The 26,323-nt window shown below is 49.6% G+C and overlaps 1 protein-coding gene and 1 long non-coding RNA gene across 2 annotated transcripts; one reads left to right on the top strand and one right to left on the bottom strand.

Moving 5' to 3' along the window:
- Positions 1 to 1,253: 1,253 nt before the first annotated feature.
- Positions 1,254 to 14,546, bottom strand: SLC4A9 (solute carrier family 4 member 9). Its single transcript, XM_034655625.1, is given in 23 exon segments — positions 1,254 to 1,377; positions 2,253 to 2,353; positions 2,716 to 2,868; positions 3,473 to 3,646; positions 3,897 to 3,965; positions 5,430 to 5,502; positions 6,216 to 6,394; positions 6,542 to 6,703; positions 7,884 to 7,997; positions 8,128 to 8,316; positions 8,543 to 8,601; positions 9,468 to 9,730; positions 9,908 to 10,041; positions 10,203 to 10,377; positions 10,550 to 10,666; positions 10,864 to 11,018; positions 11,370 to 11,457; positions 11,717 to 11,874; positions 12,027 to 12,082; positions 12,501 to 12,614; positions 12,866 to 13,098; positions 13,378 to 13,595; positions 14,460 to 14,546. Coding segments are annotated over 22 exon segments (3,024 nt in total). The 3' UTR covers positions 1,254 to 1,377; positions 2,253 to 2,299.
- Positions 14,547 to 20,871: 6,325 nt separating this feature from the next.
- On the top strand, positions 20,872 to 24,346 carry LOC105235987. The gene is made up of 2 exons (XR_004624037.1): positions 20,872 to 21,083; positions 24,058 to 24,346. It is a non-coding gene; the product is annotated as an uncharacterized LOC105235987 (long non-coding RNA).
- The last annotated feature ends 1,977 nt before the right edge of the window (positions 24,347 to 26,323 follow it).

The raw sequence follows: 26,323 nt of genomic DNA, 5'->3' as shown, positions 1-26,323 counted from the left end.
TTTATTTTTATTTTTTTAAAAGATTTTATTTATTTGACAGAGAGAGAGACAGCCAGCGAGAGAGGGAACACAAGCAGGGGGAGTGGGACAGGAAGAAGCAGGCTCCTAGTGCAGAAGCCTAATGTGGGGCTCGATCCCAGAATGCCGGGATCACTCCCTGAGCCGAAGGCAGACGCTTAACAACTGCACCACCCAGGCGCCCCTATAATTTCGTTTTAATGAAAATATTAATGTGTCCCCTGAAATAAATTTGAACAATATACAGTAAAATTGGACACTGATCTTCACTGGTATGGTTTTCATTTCAAATCTATATAGTTCTATAGTGTTTTAATACTTTGCACTAACCTCATTTACTTTTGTGGTAAAAAAAAAACAGTAAGGATTATTTTCATATGTATAAAAAACTGTTTTAAATAGAGGAATAATTTTTCTGGAAATATTTTTTTCCACCTTTGGCAAACTGAAAAGAGTTCACTAAAGACCCCCAATTCTGTAAAAGAGAATTTGTGAGGACAGAAAGTTCAAATTGGGAAGGGTTTCCAGGTCCCTTTAATGGGGTAGAGAGTAAATGGAGCCTGGTCAGTCCCCCAGGCTTACCAGCAAACCTGCTTGTTCCCTGCCACTCTCTCTCTCTCTTTCTCTCTTTTTTGAAGATTTTATTTATTTAATTGACAGAGAGAGAGAGAGAGAGCACAAGGAGGGGGAGTGGCAGAGGGAGAGGGAGAAGCAGGCTCCCCGCTGAGCAGGGACCCTGATGCAAGGACTCCAGGAGCATGATCTGAGCTGAAGGCAGACGATTAATCAACTGAGCCACCCAGGCACCCCCCCCTTTTTTAAATATTTTATTTGTTTGTTTGTTTATTTATTTATTTGTTTATTTATTTGACAGAGAGAGAGCATGAGTAGGCAGAGTGGCAGGCAGGGGGAGAAGGAGAAGCAGGTTCCCCGCTGAGCAGAGAGCCCATTGCGGGGCTCGCTCCCAGGACTCTGGGATCATGACCTGAGCTGAAGGCAGCCACTTTACCAACTGAGCCACCCATGCGCCCCATCCCTGCCACTCTCTACCCCCTGCTCAAGAGGATAATGGAAATCTTGGCCAGCTGCCCTCCAGTCCTGCCCCACTGGTCCCAGTCCACTGAGAATCTGGCAGTTAAGCCAAAGGCCAGCAATATCCTGACTTCCGAGTAACACCTGTGAACTGAGAGAAGACATAGTGGGGTCAGAGCAAGTGCTCAAGGGCACAGTAGGGCAAAGAATAGTGCAAAGGAGCTATAGGGGATATGGAAAGCCCAGGAGATCTTGTTCTGGGATAGCTGCTGAATTGCCTTCTAGAATTTTCCATTGCAAATGATGGGGCTTCTTGGGCTCTTGAGCCTGGAAAGGCATGGATAGAAGGGTTTCTGTGGTCCAGAAGAGAATTCAGCTTATCAAGGCGGAAAAAAACGCCACGTTTTTGCACATGCTGCACCCTCTGCCTAGAACATTTCCCTCCACCTTATTCTGGACATTCTTCATCTTCAAATTTCAAGTTAGGAACCATTTCCTCTTCTCCAACTCCCATCACCCCACCCTCACCACCCTCCAAGAAGGGCTTAGAGGTCTCTCTGCTCCCACAGCTCGTGCTTGCCTTAGCCAACGCTGTCCCACTCCAACAACGGCCTGTTGGTCTTTCCCAGTGGGTTTTAAACTGAGGAGATCAGGGACCATGATTATCTTACCACTGTATCTCTGGTATCTAGATACTCCTTAAGTATAGTACTCATAAAATGTTTCGATAAATGAGTGAATAAAAATGGAAAGAATGGTAAATTGGGCAAGTGACAGAGAAGCCCTCCACTTGTCTGGAATGTGGTTCTCAGCAGCCTAAGGGAGTGGCCTCCAGGGCAAAGGAAAGCAGCAGGGAGCTTTATCCTCCCTCCCTCTCCTCCCCACTCACTACCATTCTTTTGTCATTTTACCCCTTCCTCCCCAGCCCTGCATCTCTACATGCAATTTGGTGTGAGCTTGAGCTCCCTCTACTGGCCAGACTTCAGTGCCCCAGGGAGCCAAGCCCAGGGCTTGGGAGGAGCCAGGGCTCCCTTATTTCGTTCTTCCCTCTGGAGAGACCTTTCTATTCCCTCCCCTACTTTGGAGTTCATGAGGAACTGGAACATGAAGGAAAACGGGTAGCCAGTACACTGGAGGTTTTCAAGGTCTGAGCCCCCACCTCCCCATCCTCGACCCCAGGGGCACTTCCCTCACATCCTCACCTCATGCTCAGTTTCCTGGAGTCTCTATTCCCAAACTCCTACTCCAGCTAATTCACAGAGATATTGATTTCTGGAGCCCTTGGCTGATACATAAGCTCTGACTGCAAAAGAAAGATCCCAAGATGAGTTGGGAATAGACAGAGACAGAGCAGAGAGAAAGGGACCCAGAAAGTGAAAGGATATAAACCCATACTGAGACAAAGATCATGGTTGGCAAAGACCACCAGAGCTGTCCCCAAACCTTTCCACCCCCATGGATTCATAAACCAGGGCCCCTGCCCTCTAAAGAAAGATTTCCCTCACCGCTTCAGTGTACCTATGTCAGTGAGGGCCTAAGGGGAAGGATTGTGTTGATCAGATCTTCAGGCTTAATAGAAATATGAGACTTTAGGGATAACTCTTGGACAAAAGGGCTCTCCCCACCCCTGCCCCCTTCTCCTGAGAGGGCCCATCTGGGGCTCACGTCTTCACTGTCACCACTGAGTGAATATTCTGGCTCCAGCCCCTTCTCAGGGATGCTCCTTTCCTTCTCTGGCATCAGCTCATCCAGCCAAAGGAGTTCTTGTGGTGAGAAGACCCTCTCCAGTGCCTTTCGGACCCCCACCAGGCCCAGCAACTGCAGGGATAGAAACAAGACCCAGGGCTGTCAACAGTAGCAGCAGAAATATGAACAGCAGTAGCATTTATTGAGCACTTCCTATGTACTAGGCTTTGTGTATTGTTTCACTTAATGTTAACATGTTCCTACGAGGTAGATGTAATTGTTTGCAATTACAACTGAGGCCTCAAGAGTTTAGAAACTTCCCAGAAGTCACACAGCTGGGTATGGTAATCAGATTGGTCCTACTAGAAAGCCCAGGGCTCTTAACTTCCTCAGGGAGTAAGGATAAGGCCAGAAACCAGCAATGTCATCGCCTCACTGAGTAACAGAAGTGCCAGTATTGCCTCTCCCAGGGCCTCAGTCTTCTTTCAGACTTTATATCTCTGTATGTGGTTGATCAGCCCAAAGAGATTGGAAATGGAGTTGAATCAGGTATCCTAGGATTAGCCTATCTGTGGGCATCTCTCAGCCATCTTTCTCTGTCCTAAGATTCCCAACCAGGCAGAGCCAGGGCAAGTGAGAGGGGGAGAGTGTTCCTTCTGTGGAGGCTTTGGCCGCCCTCCCAGGCTCAGGGTCTCCCAGGATCCCTGGGACACTACCCAACCCTCCCCCGAGTCACCATGAGAGGGAAGATGATGGCTGCAGGGGTAGACTTGATTATCCAAAGCAGACCCAGGCAGGCAAGCTGGATGGCTGTGAAGAGGTGGACCCTGCTCAGAGGTACATGCCGCAAGAGCAGGAGGTCTGGCTGATGTTTTGCTGGCATCAATAATAGCTGTACCCTCTTTGTGAACTAGGGGAACAGGAGGAAGAAAGCAGGGTTTTCAGTCTGGAGGGTGGCACTGTTAGCTATCCAAGCCTAGCACGAGGGGGAGGCCAGAAGCCTCCCTTGGCACCCTCCCCATTCAGGGCATGGCAGCAGAGTCCTATGCCCAGGAGAGTCAGGAAAAGAGGATAGGAGAGGATTTGGCAAGTATAGGCAGGAGGTAGCAGCAGGAAAGAAGAGGAGGAGTGGGATCGCATGGTGAATATAATGGGCTCACCTGAATGCTGCTGATTGCTGCCACCCCCATGTACAGGAATATGCCATAGAGCACAGGCATTGGGATGAACTGGTAGAAAAAAGTGGAGAGCTGGCAAAGGAGTTCACTTCTGCTAGCTGCCTAGATGCCCCCCACCCCCACGTAGGCTCCAACCCCAGCTTCCAGCATCCACATCTAAGTCTACCCAGCTCTTTCTGTTCCTTTCCAACTTTGCATGCCTGATACAGAATCTTCAAGACAGAGGAGGTAAATTCTATAATTGTCTCCATTTTACAAAAGGGGGAATTGGATTTCAGAGACTAAGTTAACTTCTCTACTACCTGGCCTACTTCTCCAATCTTATCTATCATGTTCTCTGCTCTCTCTGCTCTTCCTGCTATATGGCTTCCTTTCCTTCCCTCAACATGCCCAAATTTATTTCTAACCCTTTGCAAGCCCTTTGCTTTGTTTTGCTATTTCCTTCCACCTAAAATGTCCTTCCTTGACTTTTTTCTCACTACTCAGGCTTCTCACTGCTCATCCCTTGACACCCCAGAAGGGCGTGACCTTTCAATCTAAAGTAGACCCTTTGCACTCTTAATCACCTTACCCTCTTATATTTTTCGTTAGAAGTAGTCACTACCTGAATTTATCCCCATTTTATTAATTTTTTTCATCTGTCTCTTCTCACCAGACTGCAAGCGGTGGATGGTCTCTTTTGATCACTACTATATCCCCAGTCTTTGGAACAGTGCCTGGCATATGGTTTATGCTCAGTAAATATCTGCTGAATGAGAGTCACCTAGTTAGTAAGCAGCTGATCCGGTCCATCTGGCTCTTTCAACTACTCCACTCTCACCCAGCTGCATGACCTTCCCCTCCCCAAACCTCTCCTCACTGGTGACTCTTGTATGCCATTCTCCATGCCTTTCTCGATTACTTTGCTGCCTTGGCTTGTTGAACTTTTCTGTAATTACGTGTTACTTAATTTTTGTTCATGTGTATATGTTGCTGATAGGGGTTTGGCTCCATATCTCTTTTCAATACTCCTGCCCCTTCCTGTCCCCCCCCAAGTGACTAGCAGAGCCTTTCACATCGTAGGTATTCTACAAACATCTGGAAAGGGAGAAGTGAAGGGGTTTTGCCTCATGGTTTTTCTGGGGCAAGATGATCACACTCTCGGTCTAAGGTTTGTTGGGAGGCTGGAGCGAGACTACCGTACCACTTGGCCCATAGGGGATGGTGGCATGCCCACACCCTGCCTCACTGGGTAGAAAGCCTCCTGGGTAAGAGGTTGGGTTCTCAGATGGACCTGAGAAATTAGCTCTCTTGGTGATCTTTTGTAAGCAACTTCACCTCCTTAACCTTCTTCAGCTTCCTCATTTGTGAAGCACGGATGCCTCTCAGGGTTCATGTGAGGATCAAATGAGAGCAAGTGTGGAAAAAACAGCACAGTGCCTGGTGCACAGTAAGTATAGAGCCAGTGTCAGTTCTTGCTTTATTTATTATTATTACTGCCCGGCCCGGTCCCTGATGCCAGCCTAACAAAGATACCTTGAGTACAGGTGCCAGGAAGATGGAAGTTCCTGTGAGGATGAACACCACCAGGCCTGTCAGCCTCTGCTCCCTGTGGTGCAGAGAGGGAAGAGTTAGCCAGGGTCTGGGAGAGCCCCCAAGGTGCCAGACCTGGAGATGTGGACCAGATCCTACTACAGGCACCGGCAGGAGGGGAGTGGAGGGATCCCCCAGTAGTCACCTGGTAGGAAGGAGGCCTTAGCATGATGTGCAAAATTGGTGGAGAGGAAGGGGCAGGGCACTTCTCTTTGGGTGTCCCAGGCCCTTCCTTCAGCTCAAACTCATAGGTTTTTATTTTTATGGAAAGTTGGCAATTTTTACAAGGCCATAAAAACTTTTGTTTCACAGTTTCAAAGTTAATTTCACATACTTTCCACAGATTGTGTTTCCAATAGTTACAAAATTGTTTTTATGATGGTAACTCTGTAACATCAATGAGGTACTCCTACACTGGGGGGGGGGGGCGGATGGTAATTAGCTGGCACCTCACCCTCGCTCAGCCCTGGCTGCCTCTGCCTTTACATCCATGAGGCTCCTCTCGAGGGCCCTCCCAATCCCATGGCCAAAGGAGAATGTGAGAAGATCTGACACACCCATCTCAGCCCAGAACCCACCCATTCACCCCACTGCAGTGCTTATGGAGCAGTGAGAGAGCGCTCTGGAGTCACCAGTTGAGAATTTAAGCTGTCCAAGTAACTGCTTTGTATCCCACCATACCACCTTACCGACCACCTCTCACTCTAGCTTCCTGAATATTGGCCTCACCTGATCCCCAGGAAGCTGCGGGGCTCCCCCAGGGCACAGGCTCTGCTTTCTCTCCGAAGACTGTCCATGTGGGCCAGGGAGATGACTGTGGCTGAGACATACCAGGGTAGCCCCAGCGCTGATGTGAGCAGCATGAGCAGAGCCACACAGAAGAGGTCCAGGTGGAATCCAGCTCCCTTCTGCAGGTAGTGGTGGAACGTTGAGGGTGAAACTAAACCGGACCTGGGCTCTCTGTCCTCTGGAGTGGGAGAGGGACATCCTGGATCCCATCCTGGAGTTTCTGTCCTTTGGTCTAGGGGCCTAGGGTCTTACTTGGCAGGCCTTACCCGCAGTTTATATTCAGCACGGTTGAGGATGACCGCTGTGATCTGCTGGTCCATGAAGATGAGGATAGATAGCAGCAGGGCAGGTAAGGCTGCTGCCACACTCAGCCACCAGGGGTTGGCTCCAAAAGGTGACACCAGCCAGCCACGTCCAGGAAGTGTGGGCTGGGAGAGGGTGTTCCATGGACAAGTTAGGGTCTCCCAAGAGTACCTCACCCCAGCATTGGCATTCTTCCATAACCCCCTGTCCCCTTTACCCCCATTCCAAGACCCTAAATGGTTGGTAGGAGCAGTATGTGTGCAAGAACAGCTGGTTCAAAGCATCCCAGTGTCTTAAAAGAGGGCAGAAGGAGGGGGACCACCCTGGGGGTTGGGCTGGAGCCAGGAGCTCTTAACTTTGGTTCTCAGGGGCCCTCCCACCCTGCAAGAGGAAGAAATGGAGGTGAGGCCTGCCCACACTTCTCGGTATACAGAGCCCTCCTTCCTAGGCACCTCCCCCCCCAACCAGGGTGGAGCTACTCAGGCTCAGACCTGCCTTGATCTGGGGCAGGGGCAGGGCTGGGTGTGTCTGCGTCTGCTCTGATTATAAGCGTCTATGTGGGGGAGGGGACCCCAGTTGCCATCTCAGATTCTGAGCCCCTGAGGCTACCCCAGTTGGAGTCCCCCTGCTCTCCTGTCCTGGGGGAAGCTGGAGAGGAGGCCTCCAAATGCACAGGCAAAGTCTAAGTGCTAAGCCTTGTCCTGTGCACCATCATGCCCTTGGTAGGGAGCTCCAACTTTACCAGATCAAAGTCGGCAACTGGGGGTGCAAAGAAGAGAGTGGGGAATAGTGGAGTGGGTAGTGCCAACCTATGACAACAATAAGTAACATTTATTAAGGTCTTGGTATGTGCCAGTTCCTGCACTGTGGTAAAATGCTTTATACTCATCTTCTGTGAACCTCAAGACAACTTGTAGAGTAGGATCCATTGTTATTTATTATTTCCATTTTATAGATGCATAAATTGAGGCTCATTGATGAGAGATGTGGGTTAATTTGCCTAAGGTCGTACAGCTAGGAAGTGGCAGAACAGGATCTCAAACCCAGGGCTGGCTGAGCAGAACCCATCCTCTTAACCCTTAATTTAAATAATAGCTGCCATGTATTCTGTACCACTGTGTCAGCAGCAGTACCTCATTAATCTTCACAGCAACTCTGTGAGATCATTATTATTACCCTTTCTATTTTATAAGTGAGGAAATGGAAGCTCAGGGGAAGAGAAGCATGGGATCTATGCATCTTCCTCCTCCAAGGTCCTGTCTGCTGGCCCTGCTCTCCCCTCTGTCCTATACTCCCAGCTCTCACCTTGAACTCACTGGGCACCGTGAGCTTTGGCGTGGCCAGACCCAGGAAGGAATCAAGGCCACAGCCCAGCAGCATGGCCAGGACTGAGGAGAAGTCACCGAGCACTTTGCGTACCTGGCCACACAGTGGACACTCAGTCAGATTCAGGCCTGCCAGCCCCTTCCTTCCTCACCTTTTCCCACTCACAGACAGCGCCCAAGGCCAAGAGCCAGTACTCTCCCACAGAAAGAGAGGTAACACTCACCACAGAGGGGAAGAAGCGGCTTGTCTTTACATGCTTGAGGGCCGTGGCTAAGAGGAAGGAAGTAAAGAAGAGGAGGAGGGAGAAGAAGGCGATGTCTGGGACAGTATGACAGCTGGGGCCACGAGGGTGGCCTCCCCGCTGGACACACTCAAGTGGGGGCAGCAAGGAGGCATTGACCAGGCCTAGGTCCTGTATGGAGGGGGTCATCAGGGATGGGGTTAGGTGGCAGAATAAACATTGACACTCACTGAGACAACAAGGGCCCAGGATAAGAGGTCTCCAGCCACAGCACAAATCTGGGCCTCTGTGACATACGAGGGTTTCCCTAGCCTATGGGGTGGGAAGAGCCAGGAACCACTGACTTCTTTGACTCTCAGCCTTTCTTTCCCAGGCCCTCCCAAGAACAGGCCCTCACCATACTTGAGATGTCATCTCTGTCTTTTGGTTCTGTCCTCATCCACTGAGACTCATTTCCTGGGAAGCAGAGAACGATTTGGACATATGCCCCTCCCTTGGGAACCTTCTCCAACCCCTCAGAAGTCTAATCTCATGGGTCCAAGTGAACCAGAGAGTTCTTAGTTCTGACTCATCTGTCTGCTGACTCCAGTCGCTACCAAGTCGGTGCTTCTCAGAACATTGCCTGGTCCCTTCAAATTCCTTATCTCTCTGTGTCCCTGGTGCCCAGGGACGGGCCAAAGCAGGTGCCTAGCAAATGTGTGCTTAATGGATGAGTACACCAATCTCTGGGTTTCTACCAGGACCAGACTGATTTTGTTCATGCCCAGCAGAGTCTGGCATTCTTGAGAGGACCTCTCTTCCCCGTTCCTGCTGCTTCCTTCCACGTGAAGGAATTTGTACAAGTGTAGTATGCTGAGCAGCTCTCCCCCTGAGTCGCTCACTCAGACTAGGGAAAGAGCAGCAATTTATTTGATTGGTGAGTTTGAGAGAAGAAGCTGGGCAGGCCTCTCCCTGTCCCCTCCTCTCCTCACTCTTGGGAATAAGCTGCCTGCATTGTGCATGCATTTAGCTCTGCTCCTCTGGGGCAAGACCGCCCCTGTCCAGTGCAGTGCCACGACTGGCTGCATAAACCATCTAATTTCCTTTCATTGTTAGGAAGCCCATTCCCCCATAGTTGCATGTTCTTTGATCAGCATTGTCAGAAATAAAGACAATATTGGGCCTGCTCTGTTACTTCTCAATTGATTCAAAACCAGAGTGGGGAAATTTGCTGCTCGTTTTGGGGTAAGTATTCAGGATTCTGCTGAACTTAACAAGGGGACAGCCCCTCCCCCTCCTGCATCCTTTCCCATCTTGCCAAACTCCCTGTTTCCCTCACCCACCTCCCAGGTCTGGGTACTGGCAAAAGCAGCCATAGGCAGGATAGCCAGGGCTCTGGATGGGATAGGCACTGGTCAAGCTCAGCATTTTGCCCACAGCATCATAGATGAAGATGAGGCTGATGAGGGCGCAGAAGCCTTCTTCGGTGAAGCGGGTAAAGTACCGTACCAGCACACTGGCCTCTGTGGCCACCAGCGCCAGGCAAAATGTGGCCACCCAGACGCCCACCCACAGGCGGAAGGGTAGGTAGTCCAGGCTGTAATCTCTGGGGGGGAGGTGGGGGGAGACAGACAGGAATTGGCAGAGCTGTTCTGCTTTCCACTTAACCCAGGTTAGGTGCCCCTGGAGCCAGACAGTTTCCACCCTCCCCTACCGGCCTAGCCAGGACCAGGCTGAGAGTGTGGCTAATGAGGGTCTGGTGACAGTCAGGGTATTCTCCTACCTACTGAAGGAGAAGAGTAGGCGCTCGAAGACCAGCACTGGCCCCGTGCTGCTGAGGATGGTGAGGGGCTGGCCAGCCATTAGGCAGAAGGCAGCTCCAGCCACTGCAGTGCCCAGGAAACTTTCCAGCACCCCCTAGAAGCCGGCAGGGAACCCTGTCCGCACAGGACACTGGAGTCCTCAGCATAGCAGCCCCAGCTTCCAGGGAAGCCCACCCATTGTCCCAGGGAAGGGTAAAGGGCATGGCTGGCAGAATACCAAAACTTGTGCCTGACCCCCCATGCCTCCCCACTCACCTGAGCACCATTGGTGGCTTCCCCCAGCAGACCCCCAAAAGTGATGGCATTAGTGACAGTGGCCAAGTAAATGTAGAGTACAGCTGAGAAGCACTGGGGATGCAGCGCGTCCAAGAAGTCGCTGAGGTACCACGAGGCCTTCCGGCGCACATCCTGGACGAGGCCCCCAAACAGCCTCCCCCCCATGGTTTGTCAGGGATCCACGGCCCCCTGTCCCCTGCCCCTATCCCCGCTACTCTCCCTGGGGTTGGGTGAGCCCCTCCACAGTGAGAATATGCCTCTGTCCCCCTGTGACCCCTCTCCCCACCCAGTACCCTTACCCTTGCTCTCACCCCAGCTCACCTCACCTGCCTGTCCGCTGTAACTCTGGGCTGGGTGCGTGTGGCCAGTGACCATACCTGTCCCCAGTCAGGGCCCCATGCCGGGCAGAGGGGCCCTTGACCTCCCTCAGTTGTGAGAAGAGCCTGAAGAGAATGGGAACCCAGGTTGCCTGAGGATCTCCAACCAGAACATGACTGGGCACCCTGCCCCCTGGTGGCTGCTTGTGTCTCTGCCAGCAGTCTCAGAATCCCAAGGTAAGTTTCTATCCCTTTCCTGAGATCCCCTAGCCCCCTCAACAGTGGGATTGGACCCAAGGCCTGTGGAGAAGGCCCCTGTATACCTTTTGTGCTGGGAGGGCAGACATTTAGGTGGGGCAATCCGGGCTGTCGGGTCCCAGCGACCTGGAGGGAGCACCGTCACCTCCTCTAGGAAGGCATCCAAGGCGGCCAGGAGGTCGTGAAGGTTGCTGGCCCGACGAACTGACCACTGGAATTGCTAGGGATAGGGGCACAAAGGGGCAGTAAATGCAGATCTGGACCCTTATGTACATTTTCACAGTCTCAAAGCTAGACACAAGTCAGATAAGCCGACAAGCCATTCAAGCATTCATTCATTAGTGCATGCATGCAGCGGGTATCTCTTGGCTGCCTACTGTGTGCCAGCATTGTACTAGATAAGGGGGCTCCAGTGGTAGCCAAGGAAACTTCAGTCCTCCTGCTAATGGACACAAAGCCACACTCTGCCTCATTGCTGTAGTCTGTCACACATCCAGAGTCCACACGTGCACACTCAGTAACACAAGTCTATGTGTGGGCACGGGCACATACACACACCTGCCCAGCTCACCGGGTCACTGAGGAGGACGGCCATTGCCCGGCCCATCTCATGGTAGCCCTTTCCCAATGTGGAGGGACCAAGGAGGAGGCAGAAAAATCTGAAGAAGGAACCAGTCCCCAGAAATCTCAGAGGTGGCTATCCCGTAAGGCAGCCCTGCCCGCTGACCTCCCTGCCAGCCCCCATATGTACACTCATGTGCACACCTACTTTGCAGCCCTGTCCACTAGCCCCCTCCACAGACCCCTGAGCTCCATTCTGCACTCACCCCTGAAAGAACTGAACCAGAGACCTCCCAATCCCCTCCCCAGTAAAGACCCTTTCTGGTCTCCAGAACCCCTGACTCTCAGCAGCCTTACCTGCTAGGAAGGGGAACCTCAGTGAGGGGTCCCAGCACCACTGGATCCCGCAGTCGCACAAAGGCCCCCAGGGGCTGCACCAAGAAGCCCAACTCTCCTGCCAGCACAGCCCCTGCCTCGGCCCCCGGAGGCAGCTTCCGTCTCAGGGGGTTCTGACGCTGGATGGGGGTTCAAGGAGACACAAAGGATGAGAGGTTATTTGGGGAGGTGGATGTTGGCAGGATATTGATTGATAATGAGGCCAGTGGAGGGTGAACCTCTGTTAACCCCTGACCCCTCTCCCAGCCCTGCCCAGGGAAAGGCCACAAACCTGTTCCTTCAGGGGGGCTTCCTCATTGTGAGAAGCCTCTCTTGGATGGGCAGACCCTTCAAAACAGGATGAGGCAGTGGCTAAGAGCACGGGCTTTGGAGGATGCACCAGGGCTTCCTGACCAGCTTTACCTCTGACAAACTATGAAAACTGGAGCTTTCCCTCTCTGAGCCTTAGTTTTTTTTATCACTAAAATGAGGCTAATTGTGGTACTACCTCACAGGATGGTTGTGAAGATTAAATGAGATACTGCATATAAAACTCCTGGCACAATGCCTACCAAGAACATCCCTTCCCAGAACTCTGGCCTCTCCATTCTTCTTCCCTCACCGTTAGCTCCACTTCTCACCCATGAGACCTGAGTTGAGGTATGAGCCAAGGCTAGGCTGGTCTTGGTCCAGGAAGGAGGCAGGGGGGATCTGGGACCCTCCCACTCGGGGCTTTTGGTCCTGGGCCCAGGGACAGGCCTCTCACCCTGGCAGGGCCTGGTGCCTGTGGGCTGGATGAGGTGCTGGGGTCTCTGCAGCAGCAAGGCCTGCAGCTGCCCTCTCAGCTCTGGGCTCAGTGACTCCACTCTGGTCACCTGTTCTGAAGAATAGAGGTGGGGCTCCAACCCTTTCCTGAGAGCTCCCAGCGCCAAACTCTTCCCCTTTTCCCTTTCCCCCCTAACCCTAACCCCAGCCCTTTCCTTCTAGGAATCTCTATTCCTCCATCTCTGCCCCCCCACCTCGTGACAGGGAGGATAATCCCTAGGGTGGGGTGGGTGAGCTCTGGAATGTTCTAAGATTGGGGGGGGGGGATGTCCTGGGGAAATGGCATGGCAAAGTCTCCCAGCGTACCCACGAGCTCCAGGAAGCTCTGAGCTGGACAGTCCAGCAGCACAAGGCCCTCGGCCAGTAGGCTGCGGAGCTTCTGAAGGCTGGACAGTGCCAGGGTGGGTACATGAGGAACACTCCACCGGCCCGCACCCACCTCCAGCTTCTCCTCAAACAGCACCCACCTGCAGTGGAGAGGAGAAAACTATGTTATTGGGGCCCTCTCTCCTAGGTCCAGGAGTGGGGACACAGGAGAGGCAGGAAGGTAGGACAATGAGGGAGTCCTGGGCCCAGAGGCGCAAAGTATGCCCCTTCCTAGGCATTCACCCCTCAAATGGGGTCTTGGGGAACTCAAAAGTAGACTGCATAGAAAGCTGAGCGTCATGGAAGGTGAGGGCCTGACTTGGAGAACACAGAGAGGAACTCCTGATTGGGAGTAAGAGTGCCTCCTCACACAGGAGGAGCTACGGGTCATGGAGGAGTCCCCAGCTGGGGAAAGGGAAAGACCCCATAGAACTGCCCCGGGTCCCACTCACCTGCCTGTCTCTCTCCACTCCAAGGCGTGGGGCCAGCCCAGAAGCTCATTTAGCTGAATGAAGAGCAGAGGGTCCTTGGGTACCCCCAGTTCCCCTCTGTCTGTGTCTGAGGGGCCATCAGGGTTGGGGCCAGAGCCAGGACCACTGTCCAGCTCTCCTGTGGGCACATTTTCACAAGCACTGGAGACCTCAAACTCCTCCTGGCCTGGTAGGTTCATCTTGAGGAGGCTTGCACAGACTCTCAGGGACTCATGCAGTCCTAAGTTTTGAGTCCAGGGGCTCTCCAGCTGGCTGCATTTATTATCCCCGCCGCCCCCCCCCCCCNCCCCCCCGCCCCATGCAGCACAATGCAAACAGAGCAAGCCTGCTGAATCTAGAGCCAACCGGGTCATTCCCTTTCCCACTTGCTTTCCCCAGCCCTTGCTTCCTGAGAGCATTTGTAAACTAACCTGATCTTTCCCGGGCTCTCCAGAAATGCCCAGCCAGGGGCAAAAATGTTGTGTGCATTTTCTGTGGGATCAGGTCTGACCCCACTGTGTTTTGTGTAAATTAACCGGAGTAAGTCACTGGCCTGGGTCTGAGGACTGAAACCGTCAGATTATCCTGCTCCCTTCTCTGTATCAAATACAAACAACAACCCCCCAGGACTGTTTTGGGTGTCACCAACACACCCTAAGGGCACCCATTTGGGTAAACAGAGACCTAATAAGTAACTGGGTCTGTGAAAGCCAGGCTACAGTAAGGGAGACACCAGGCAGAGTCCCAGCACATTAAATGAGCTAAGGAGACATTTCAGGGAGAACACAGTGCCTGAGGCTTAAATTCCTTTGTCCAACCACACCTGGAAACTTTCCAATTTAGCTGTGTCCTTGGGGTCTGCCCTTCCAACTCAGCCCGGCAGTAAGGGCAGAGGAGCCAACTAGAGTGTGTGTATGAAGGAGTTCCTGGAGCCAAAAGAACAAAGGAGAATGTGGTCTATTAGCAAGTCTTGTTGGCTCTACCTTCAAAGTAAACCCAGCATCCAACCACATCTCCCCACCTCCCACACTTCTACCATGTTCCAAGCCTCCGTCCTGTCTCACCTGAATTATTTCAATAGCTTTCCAATCTCTTGCAATCATCTCCCTGCTTCCATTCTTCCTTCCTTGCCCAAAGTTCTTAATCTGCATAGCAGCCATAGGAATCATTTCAAAAGGTAATCAAGCTACACTACTCTTCTCAAAACTCACCCAATACATTCCCATTACTCCTAGAAGAAAAATCAAACTCTGTCCTGACCTGTAAGATCTACAGTCTGGCCCTAGCCTACGTTCCTGGCCACAACTCATACCATTCTCCCTTGCTCACTCCGTTCCAGCTGCTTGGTCTTTGTCTGTTGTGCAAAGTCTCTTCCTGCCTGGGGGTCTTTGCTGTAGCTCTTCCCTCTGCAAGGAAAGCTCCCCCTGCGCCCCGCCGCCCCGCAGATCGTCACATGACTGGATCCCAGTAACGTAAGTGTCATCTTAGACGTTACCTACTTAAGGAGACCTTGTTTTTTCAGCCCAGCCCTGTGTCCTGTGTCTCCATCACTGTTCTCGGTTTTATTTTCTTCCCAGCAGTTATCAGTACCACTGTCTGCCTCATTTATTTGCCGTTTATTGCCTTCCCCGCCACACACACACACTGAAATGTACCGTTCACGGAGCAGGTATTTTACCTATATTCTGCCCCTAGCGCACCTAGTGGAACTCAATAAATACTTGTTCAATGAGCGCATAGAACGGGAGAGGCTGGGACATAAATGCGTTTCTTCTGGAGGTCACACGAGGGCGCTGCTTCCCGCCGACAAGATCGCTTGGTCCACTCACCAACCGCGTTTGTTTCCCCAGTGGACCCTCCAGGGCGCGGAGATTATAAGAGGGCAGGGAGGGGTCCTTAATCCTCTAACTTTCCCTGTATTGGCCCAGCGGGATGGGATGTCGGGGGAGCTCAACAAGGATGGAGAGAAAGGGCTAATCGTGGTCCTTTGAATGTAGGTCCACTAGATACACGGGACCCCTCTCCTCCCTGGGAAATGGGACTTGGGCTGATTCTCCGTACCAACCCCAGGTCTGGACTTGGAGCGAAGCGATTTGCCCCAAGTCCAAGGAGGTCCCAAGATAGGAATGAAAGGAGTCACTATATTTTCACTTGGGGACGAGGTACTGAGTCTGAGGGGGGAGTTGGTTTCAGCCCCAGGAGGAATAGAAACTGGCCTAGGACCTAAGAGGGCCTGGAATCCCTGTGACCACCCACTTCAAGAATGTGCCCCAACCTCAGGGCAAGTGACTCAAGAGAGCCCGAGGGGGACAGGAACAGGCATTTGGCATGAATAACCCCCTCACACGCACAGCCTCCTTTCCCAACTCCACTCCTGCCAAAGTTCAGAGGGTCTTTCTTTTCCTTCTCTGTGACCCCAACTACCCTGCCTCCCAAAAATGCCTGCAGTAGAGGGTCACCATGTCTCCATTCTCCCCAGGCTCCACTCCACCTGTCGGGTCCTAAGTGCCCTGAACTGTGCAGGTTGTGAGGGACGTGAGTGAGAACCCACAGGTTTGTCTGTGGGCCCCAGTTGTCTCCTAGGCAGGGCTCAGTGAAGGTAGGCTATATGGGCAAGCAGCCTTGGGTGTGGGCACTGGAAAATGCCCTGACCCAGGAATCCAAAAACTGGGTTCTTATCCTGGCTCAGTCACAGATTAATTAGGTGTTCTTGACCAAAGTCCTTCCCCTCCCTGAGTGTGTTTTCTTTGTATAAATTGGAACAGTTGGGGTAAATGATGTCCAAGGTTCAAAGCATACCTTTATGCAATACTCTGAGCTGAATCCAGAGTGGAAAGGAGTGGTGTCATGAACAGACTGCCTTGGTGTAAATCCAGGCTTGGTCACTTTCTTTTTTCAATATTTTATTTATTTGACAGAGAGAGACAGCCAGCGAGAGAGGGAACACAAGCAGGGGAAGTGGGAGAGGAAGAAGCAGTCTCCCAGTGGAGAAGCCTGATGCTGGGCTCGATCCCAGAATGCCGGGATCACACCCTGAGCCGAAGGCAGATGCTTAATGACTGAGCCACCCAGGCGCCCCTGGGCTTGGTCACTTTCTAACAAGTGGATAAGAGATTTATCTTTGCAGAACCTGAGTTTTCTTATCAGCAAAAGCGGAATAATAAAATATCCACACCATAGGCTTTATTAAATGAAACAATGCAATTAAATTAAGCCTACCACATAATATACACAATATGGAGGCTATAATTACCATGTAACTGAAAAGAACCACTCATAGAGTGGGAAAGAAAGAAAGAAAATATATACTGAAATGTCGATTGTATCCAACCCTGTGCTAGGCACATTACTGTTTTTTTTCAACAACTGAAAAAACAAAACAAAACTTTTACTTTTCTGGGCGCCTGGCTGGTGCAGTTGGTTAAGTGACTGGCTTAGGTGGAGATGTGAGATAGAGCCCCACGTCGGGCTCTGCCCTCAGCAGGGAGTCTGCCTAAGACTCTCTCTAGCTCTCCTTCTGCCCCTCCCCCTCAAATTAATAAATCTTTAAAAATAAAATAAAACTTTTACTTTTGAAAAGCTCTTTAAGTTTTTGACTAGTTATTTATGAGAGTCTAAGTATAGAAGAAGAAATGAAGAAGTTCCAAAAAAGATACAGAGAGGTCTCCATCTGGCACCTTTCATCTACCTTCCCCCAATGGTAATATCTCACATAAAGATAGCACAATATCAAAACCAGGAAAATGACAGAGGCATAATACTGTTAGCTAGGCTACAGACCTTATTCAGATTTCATTTGTTTCTACATGCACTCATTTGTCTATGTATGTGTCCGTGTGTGTATAGTTTTATGAAAGTGTATCACATGCGAGCTGGGCAAGTTGCTAAACTTACTTAAGCATCGGTTTTCTCATCTATAAACTGGGGGTGAGGGATGCCTGGGTGGCTCGGTCTGTTAAGCATCTGCCTTTGCCTTGGGTCGTGATCCTGGGGTCATGGGATCGAGTCCTGCATCGGGCTCCTTGTTTGGTGGGGATCCTGGCTTCTCCCTCTGTCTGCCACTCCCCCGGCTTGTGGTTTCTCTGAAAAATAAATAAATAAATAATCTTTACAAAAATAAATAAATAAAAAAAAGAAACTGGGGGTGAAAATACTATCTTCCTCAGGGGACTGTTGTGAGAATTGAATAGGATAATGTATATAAAGTGCTCAGCGCAATGCCTGAAATGTAGTGAGTGTTCAATAAATTTAAGTATGTTTTAATTTTTTTTAAGATTTTATTTATTGATTGATTTGAGAGAGAGAGAGAGCAGGGGGAAGGGAAGAAGGAGAGAGAGAGAGAGAATCTCAAACAGACCCCGCACTCAGCAGGGAGCCTGACTCAGGCAGGATCCAATGACCCTGAGATCATGACCTGAGCTGAAACCAAGAGACCAACCCTTAACTGACTGAGCCACCCAGGCACCCCAATATTTTTTTTTTAGAAAAAACATGTTTTGAAAAGTGACTTGAAATACATAAATCATTCATATTTGTTTTTTTAATTCATGTTCCTTATAGGAAAAAATAGAAAATGCTCATAAGAGTAAAATAAATTTTCACAATGCCCTTACCATAAAATAACCACTATTAACCATTTTACTCACACCGTAAATATGAGGCACATTTCATTATTCCCACTTTGTTATAAAAACACTGAGACTCAGGAAGGTTAAGCAATTTGCCATAGCTACTGAGCTTATGAGTGAGGAGCTGAAATTTAATGCATGCTCTTTCCTCCCTTGCTCCCATCTGGGGGTGGCAGACAGGCTCAAGAGTAACAACCATCCAGGGCTCACCAGGATGAACAGCACCTGCAGCCTTCTGAGTGCTTGCTAAGTTCCAAGCACTGCCTTGGCACCTTGGAGGTCATCTCCACGAGTCTTCACTATAGCCCTTGGAGGTAGGTATCAGGCCCATTTCTGAATGAGGACACTGAGCCTCAGAGGTACCTTGGCCAAAGTCATAGCTAGTGGCTAGTGGACCCAGGGTTCAGAAAGGTGTCAGTTGCATGCCTCAGCCTGAGCGTCCAAGCCTCTGCTCTCAGGGATCTAGTAGACAAGATGCTTGAGGAATATGTGTGGTGGGAGAGTCTTCCCAGTTGGAGGTCTGGGTTTCTCTGATCTGGGGTACCCTTCCCTGATGCCCACTCTGACCCCAGACCACCAAGATCCAGCCAACACTTGGAACGGGCCCTGACAGTTGGAGCCTGCTTCAAGTCCTCACAATGCCCACATTCCATCTGGAGTAGAGGGGTCAGGACATTTGAAGGGGAGAAGGAAGAGGTATCAAGGAACCTGCATCTGTAGCACAAAACCACCTGCATATTCCATCAACTGCTCTGCCTCAGGCTTTCCGAGCCCCCATGACCGAGCCTTCCAGATTCAGGAAATGTTGGGAAGGCAGCTACAGGTATGTGATTTTTTATCTTCACAGTAATTATGTATGCTCTGCTTACTTCCAGAAAAGATTTAAAGACAATAAAATACATGGATACAAGTAAATATTTTAAAAATGATCGCTCATAATGAAACCAAAGCAGAGAGGAAAGAAGTAATTGTCGTCAAAATTCTGGGCTAGGGATAATCATTGCACCTGAACGTCAAAAAAATTTTTTTTTAAGATTTTTATTTATTTATTTATTTGACAGAGAGAGAGAGAGCGTGAGAGAGCACAAGCAGGGGGAGCGGCAGAGACAGAGGGAGAAGCAGGCTCCCTGCTAAGCAGGGAGCCTGACCAGGGGTGGGGGGGGCGCTCGATCCCAGGAGATCACAACCTGAGCCCAAGGCAGAGCCTAACTGACTGAGCCACCCAGGTGCCCCAAGCATCAAAACTTAATTGTGATCTTCCTGACGGTGGAAGCAAAAAGAGAACATATGAATTCGACATTTGTCATTATCTAGTAAAAGGAAGTAGCTATGCCAGATCGTCGTGAGAGCCAAACTTTCTAACACTGAACTAACTACAAGAGGAATTTGTTACACCTTATTCAGACACTGCCCAGGAACCTTACATGTAATAGTATCTAAAACAGCACTTTTACAAAGGATACAGAAAGGCTTCTCATGTGAATATCTCCGGTGTTAGTGGACTTCACTAAATAAATATTTTCTTTTTATAGCAAATATGTTAATATTCCTTTACTATCCTGAAATAAAATTCACAGAGAATATCCTGTCTGTATATTTACTTTTTTCTCTTTTGTAGAAATCTGTCCATGTTAACATTTTGATATATTTTTCCAGTTTTTTTTTTCCCACACATGCGTTTCAAAAGTATTTTAAAATAATCATAGAGAGGGGTACCTGGCTGGCTCAGTCAGAAGAGCATGTGACTCTTAATTGCAGGCTCGTGAGTTCGAGCCCTATGTTGGATGTAGAGATTACTTAAAGAAATAGATAAATAAACTTTCAAAAATATGAATTTTTTAACAAATAAAATAAAATAATTACAGAGATACAATTCTGTATACTTTATTTTTACCTTCTTTCCTTCTTTTTTTTTTAGTAGGCTTCACACCCAGTGTGTGAGAGTGCCTGGCGCTCCACCCATGCACTCCTAATTTTACTTTTTTAAATTGAGGTATAATTAACATATAACATTATACTAGTTTCAGGTATAAAACATAATGATTTAATATTTGTATATATTGTAAAATGATCACCGTAATTGCACATTTACTCTTTAAAGAAAGTCAATACCCTAATCAATAGAAAAGAGAAAGTGACTAAAAATAAAATAGGGGCACCTGGATGGCTCAGTTGGAAGGGCATGTGACTCTTGATCTTGGCATCATGAGTTTGGATCCCACATTGGTTGTAAAGGTTACTTAAATTAAAAAAAAAAGTTTTAAATAACACCATTTGAATATGCAAATACTTGCTCAGGATTACTCTAGAAATCTCAATGAAGAAGCCCATTGCTTGCACCTACACAGACTTACTTCGAATGTGACAGCTACAGATACTAACGGACACAAGTGTGTTGTTTGAGAACTCAGATACCACCAAAATGAACAATTCATGCTAATTTCATTCCTGGAAAAGTCAGTGTAAAAACTCTTATAATCAAGTTTCTCACCCACATGGATGTCTGGCAAGACACTCAAAAGCATGTGGAATACGGGACAATTGGGGTGGGCAATTTTTAATTGTGTGAGCCTGACATGTTTTCCTCCAAATGCCTGAGGACTCCCTAGTTTTTGGACAACTGAAGAATCCCCACAGATTCCCATAATGACCCCTAGGGGGCAGTATCTCTCACTTTGTGAACCATTGTACTGGATCAACCCTCTGTTATAAAAAAAAGCAAATGGATAAGGTTAAATTTTTAAATTACAGCTCCGTATTGCATTTCTTTTTTTTTTTTTATAAAGATTTTATTTATTTATTTGACAGAGATAGAGACAGCCAGCGAGAGAGGGAACACAAGCAGGGGGAGTGGGAGAGGAAGAAGCAGTCTCATAGCGGAGGAGCCTGATGTGGGGCTCGATCCCATAATGCCGGGATCACGCCCTGAGCCGAAGGCAGACGCTTAACCACTGTGCCACTCAGGCGCCCCTCCGTATTGCATTTCTAAGAGGAACCGAACTTACACATTCCTGGTACAGGATGTGATGTGACCTCATTCCAAGGCTGAGCCTTAGAGAAGTGAGTAACAATAGTACTGACCCATTTCTGTAGGGCTCTCCATTTTGCCACTCACTTTCAGAGGTGCTATCTCCTTCGTCACAAGAACTCCCTAAGTAGATTGTTATTCTCGTACATTGAGAGCTGAAGAGGCATGGAGAGAAAGGTTATCCTGCCCCACAGATCAGGCGTTGGTGGTCATCATGGAATTGTCTCAGCAGGACTTTGAACAGCCGCGTGCCTGCAAACAATCCACGACGGATATTTACTGGCCAGGGCCTGAACACAGAGCAGTTGCTTCAAACTCTCACTTTACACGTGAGGAACCTGAGGCTTAAAGAGGAAGATGAGTTGTGTGATGGATGAGTGAGGAATCCCTTGCCCCCTCCCTGATGACAGCCAGCCATCTGTGCGAGGGGATGGCCAAAGGGGTAAAGTCCTATTAATCCCTCAAAGTCACAGAAATGGGCCCTGAAATGGAGGAGGAAGGCTTGGAATCCAGGCCCGACCCAAGCACATTATAAATATTCCTTCCTCAACATCTGGGAAGCCCAGGGCCTCCTCGTCCCCTAAACGCCCTCCCAGCCTTATCCATTCCTAGTCTTCATCCTATTCAGATGGATCCTGAGCCCAGGCAATCAGATAGGGGATGCTGCTCATCCCCGGGCATGCACGAAGTGTTACCTGGCATGACATTCAGGAGCCCCCAGGCAGCATAGGGGGTACAAGGGGGCTCCAAAGGGCAGATCTGGGTACAAACCCAGCTGCGCCCCCAAAACTGCCTGATCATCGAGCTCAGCTGGGGATAGAGAGTGGGGATGAAGGCAGCCTGGGGCAAGGAACTCCTTAACTCTCAGCTTTCAAGTTTGGGTAACTCTGGGCTCATGGCACCCTATGAAAGAAACACCCTCAAGGGAGGTGCCCTTTTCCCAGCCAGCAGAGTTTTGGGTCTCCTTAGGACTCTCTTCTCCTGGTCACAGTGGAAGGAGAAGATGGCTGAATCCCCTCTCCCAAGGGACACATGCTACTCTCTGAGCCCTGAGCCAGGGTTGCTACCTTGGGTAAAGGTTTTCAAAACTCCAGGAGGCCTTGGAGATCCACCATCTCATCATGAGCTTGACGATCTCTCAGCAGAGAGGTGAGGGAAGATGGCTGCCCTATGACAAAGCAGTACCTTTTTAAAGTTTCCACTTGAAGGAAGGAAGGGAGGGAGGGAGAGAGAGAGAGAAAGAGAAAAAATGAAAGAGAAAGAAAGAAAGAAAAGAAAAAGAAAGAAAGAGAAAGAAAGAAAGAAAGAAAGAAAAGGAAGAAAGATAGAAAAGAAAGAAAAGGAAAGAAAGGGAGGGAGGGAAGAAGGAAGCAGCATTTGGGGACGGTGTGTGTGTGGTGTGTGTGTGTGTGTTTATTTTTTTGAAGCATTTGTTCTTAGTAGCAGTTGTCACCAAGTAAGCGCGTACCGTGCGCCAGGCATCACAGTCTGCTTTACACACATGATCTGATTTAACCATCACAAACCCCTATAGTAATAGCTACTATTATTATTCCCGTCTTGCAGATTAGCAACCTGTAGGTCAAAGAAGTTGAATAACACATCCTAAGCTAGAAAGTACCAAAAAAACAAAAAAAGCATATTCAAAATTTGAACCCTAGACTGCCTGGCTCCCAAGGGTATACCCATTTCACTAGCTGCTCTGCTGTCCGGCCCAGTCCTCCTTCCAGCCTGAGGCAGATTCTTACCACTGTCCCCGCAGGACAGGTGGGGCGCTGAGCCTCAATAAAGCTGACCTGTTACTGTCTGTAGCCGCAGGGAGACGGCGGCCATTGTCTCATCCATTTGTTACGGGCAGTGTTGAGCTTAAGAACAGAGGCCCAGGAAGAAGGAAGGAATTCAAACTGAGGCTTAGATTCTCACTAGCTGGGTGACCTGGGACTGATACTCACCTGTTTCAGCTTCAACCCCTTAAAATGGGGAGGGATGTCTAGTCTTAGGGCAATTGTGAGGATCGTACAAGATAATGTGTGCGAGGTGTTGAGCACAGGACAAGTGTCATTACCTAAAACTCCTCTGCCTCAGAGGCTCAAAGGCTCAGATTTTGTTCAGATGCTCAATAAATTATTCCAGTGAATTATGCAGACCAGTGCTTGGGAACCTGGTTGATGTCAGAATTAGCAACAAAAGTATAAAAGCTTGGGCCCCACCCCAGGAGGTTTTGAATTAGGAGGGCTGGGTGGGGCTTGGACCTTTTTATCTTTAATAAATTCTCAGGTAATGCTGGTGCACAGCCAGGTGTGGGGGAACCAATCTACCCACACAGACATTTCAGCCACATTGGGGAAGGGATTCGGGTTGGTTCCCTCTCCAAGTCCTTTTCTCCCCTTTCTTCTCATGAGCAGCACCCCTTTCCCCCACCTCCTCCCCCTGGCTTCTCTCCCCAAATCAAGGTCTGAATGGCCCGGCAGTGAGTCAGTGATACTCAGTGTCCCATGGAGCCTGTCTTTCCAGAGGCTAGGGAACCTGGGATGGAGCTGGAGAACAGGATGCCAGGGTTTCTGCTCTGGATTTGCCCCCTTGTGACTCACTGGTCGCCCAGAGCCAGTGAGTCTTCAAGCCTCAGTTTGCTCATGGTCCATAGACAGTTGGGGAAATTGGAGTGTCCTGTTTGGACTCTGCTTTCTTAGGAGTATGTCCCTGGCACTTGACAGCCAGAGAGCAGGTGGGGGAGCATATGAAAAAATCCTGCATAATTGTGCTTTCCCATCACCATCTCATTTGATGCCCACAGTGAGAGGAAATAAACTCCAGCATCTACTTCAGCCTGTAATGTCCTCTGTTCTCTGTCCCTAGCCTTCGCTTCAAGGTTATCGTATATGCCTCCTTGCTTTCTGTTCCCTGGATTCTCTAAGTTTGTTCCCACTTCAGTTTCTGTACTATTTGCATGGCTTGGGATGCTTTTGCAATGGATAACCACAAGTCTGTTTCCTTCTTTTTATACAGGTCTCAGCTTACCTGTCACCTGCTCAGAGACGAGTTTGCTGATCAGTCACCAAACCTAACGTGTCATCCCAAGCACTGGGACACATCACCCTATAGTATATCACTGCATTTGAACTTTCACTGGAGCTGTTTTTCCTTTTTTTATTTACTTAATATGTTGCCTGTTTCCCTTTCTGTAAAAGGGAAGCGTCATGAAAGCACATTCTCGGTTGCCTCGTTCATTGCTGTGTCCCTTGTGCCCGAAAAGCATTCATTGTATGTTTGTGGAATAAATAAGTTAATGAAATGACCCCAGCCTGAATTGTGATTTATTTTCTTTGGTCAGAGGACACCCCAGGTTCTGAGAGGGGAAGTGACTGTCCCAAAAGCATTCGAAGACTTTTGTCTTCTTTTTCCAGGCCCTTCCCGTAAATCCTGGCTGACACACAAACCAAGGTGGGGTGAGGCTCCTGGGTGTGATGAAAACTTGGAGTTGCCCCATGAATGGGGCTGCTAAGGCTGATGTGGAGGTGAGAAGGCGGAAAGACGGAGCATGCAAAGGGAGAGGCAGGCTGGGACAGGAGAGCAGGGTGTGAACCTGGCTGCAGGTAGGGGGAAGGGGGTGACTTGGCCGTGTGTCAGGAAGTGTTTCCCTCCACCCTCCCCTGGGGAGAGCCCTGACCCCAAAGTGGTTTTGTTTGGGGGAAGGAGATGGCCAGGCAGTTGCTAAGGGAGAACAAAGGTGTGGCCTGGGTGGTGACCATCCACTGAGGTACTAGTGATCACCCAAAAGAATAATCCCAAGGTGGCACTTGGCCAAATAGGTGACAGGTGAGCTTCCGCCTGAAACCGGTCCAACCGACAACATAATAGCCTCAGACTGGGCAGGAAGGGAGAGAAAAGAAGCCTCTAAGGGAATGGAGTAGTCAAGGTAGAATGCTTATAAGATAATAGGCCACATTTATTGAGAGCTTATAATACACCTGGAGCTGTACTACTTTCTTATATGAGTTTCCTCGTTCAATCTTCAAAAAGCTCTGTACGAAGGAAGCCTTATTCTTATTGTTATTCCCATTTGAGAGATTTGGAAACTGAGGCTCAGTGAAATTAAATATCTTGTTCAAGGTCACTCAGTAAGTAGCAAGGTCTGGATTCCAACTTAGGTATGTAGTAATTCCAGTGTACTATGGAAACCTAGGCCTGGGAAGGGCTGCTAGGAGCAAGTCAAGAGGGCAGACCCCTGCAAAAGTGGGGATAGAGAGAGACAGTGGGATAGCCTGTGTATAAATAGGAGGCCTGTTTTTATCTCTACACATGGGCTGAATCAGGCAAGCAGCTCTATTTGGCACAATTTGAGGGCTCTGAATGCCAACCCAGCCCCGTGTCATACAACTCCCTTCCCAGCATGTCTGTGGGAGCTGAAATATCTCCCGGGAGAGTCATTTCTTTGGGTCATGACATTGACAGCAGAAGACCCCTGTAAAAATACATAGGTTGTAGGAGAAACACATCAATCTCCTGGCACCTGTTGAACATAGCAACCTAGGCTAGCCAGCTGGCTCCCATGGGAGAGGGTCTCAGTTTTGATGTTGGGAAAGAAGGTGGTGTTCCAAGACAAGGAATAGTATGAGGCTTGTTGCACAACTATTGTCTCTCCGATCCCAGAAGCCTGGGAATTATAATCCATAGTTCAAAAATCTTAATGAAGACTATGTCCCCTGGGAAAAAGATGGAGGGAAGGCACTCCAGCAGCTGGAAGAATACTAACTTCCTTTGCTTTTGCTGGATTGATACCAACTGCCTGCAACTGCAACTCTGGTTACTTTGGGCCCGTGAGACCTGCTGGCATTCGTGTGTCTAATTTTTTTTCATGTGTCTAATTTTTAAATGATAAATGAATTATTATTTACTATTTGCCGTGTTGCTAGACAAAGACGCTAGTGCCCTTCAGAAGGTGACATGGGTGCAGATCCCTGGTGTGGAGCAGGGATGGCTGGAGGGACCAGGCCTGTAACAGAGCAAGGAACGAGGGGTGTCCAAGGGCAGAGCTCAGCTCAACAGTCACAACAAGGCTGCAGCGCGACAAGCGTTTGGGGAAAGGTAGGAACCGGTCCCCGCCACCTGCCGGTCGGCAGCCCTTCCCACCGTCAGGCGGCGGCTGCCCTGGCCTGGTCCCAAAATATGTGAGCGCCGCCCCCTACTCCCGCCCCCTTCCCCCGCCGCGCCCGCGGAGTCGGGGGCTGCAGGGGCTGCGCGGCCTGCGCGGCCGGCGCCGGGAGCCGGGCGA

The sequence above is a fragment of the Ailuropoda melanoleuca genome, chromosome 3, assembly GCF_002007445.2.
Source record: "Ailuropoda melanoleuca isolate Jingjing chromosome 3, ASM200744v2, whole genome shotgun sequence".
In the NCBI taxonomy this organism is placed as follows: Eukaryota; Metazoa; Chordata; class Mammalia; order Carnivora; family Ursidae; genus Ailuropoda; species Ailuropoda melanoleuca.
This window is presented reverse-complemented; position numbering and strand designations above follow the sequence as displayed.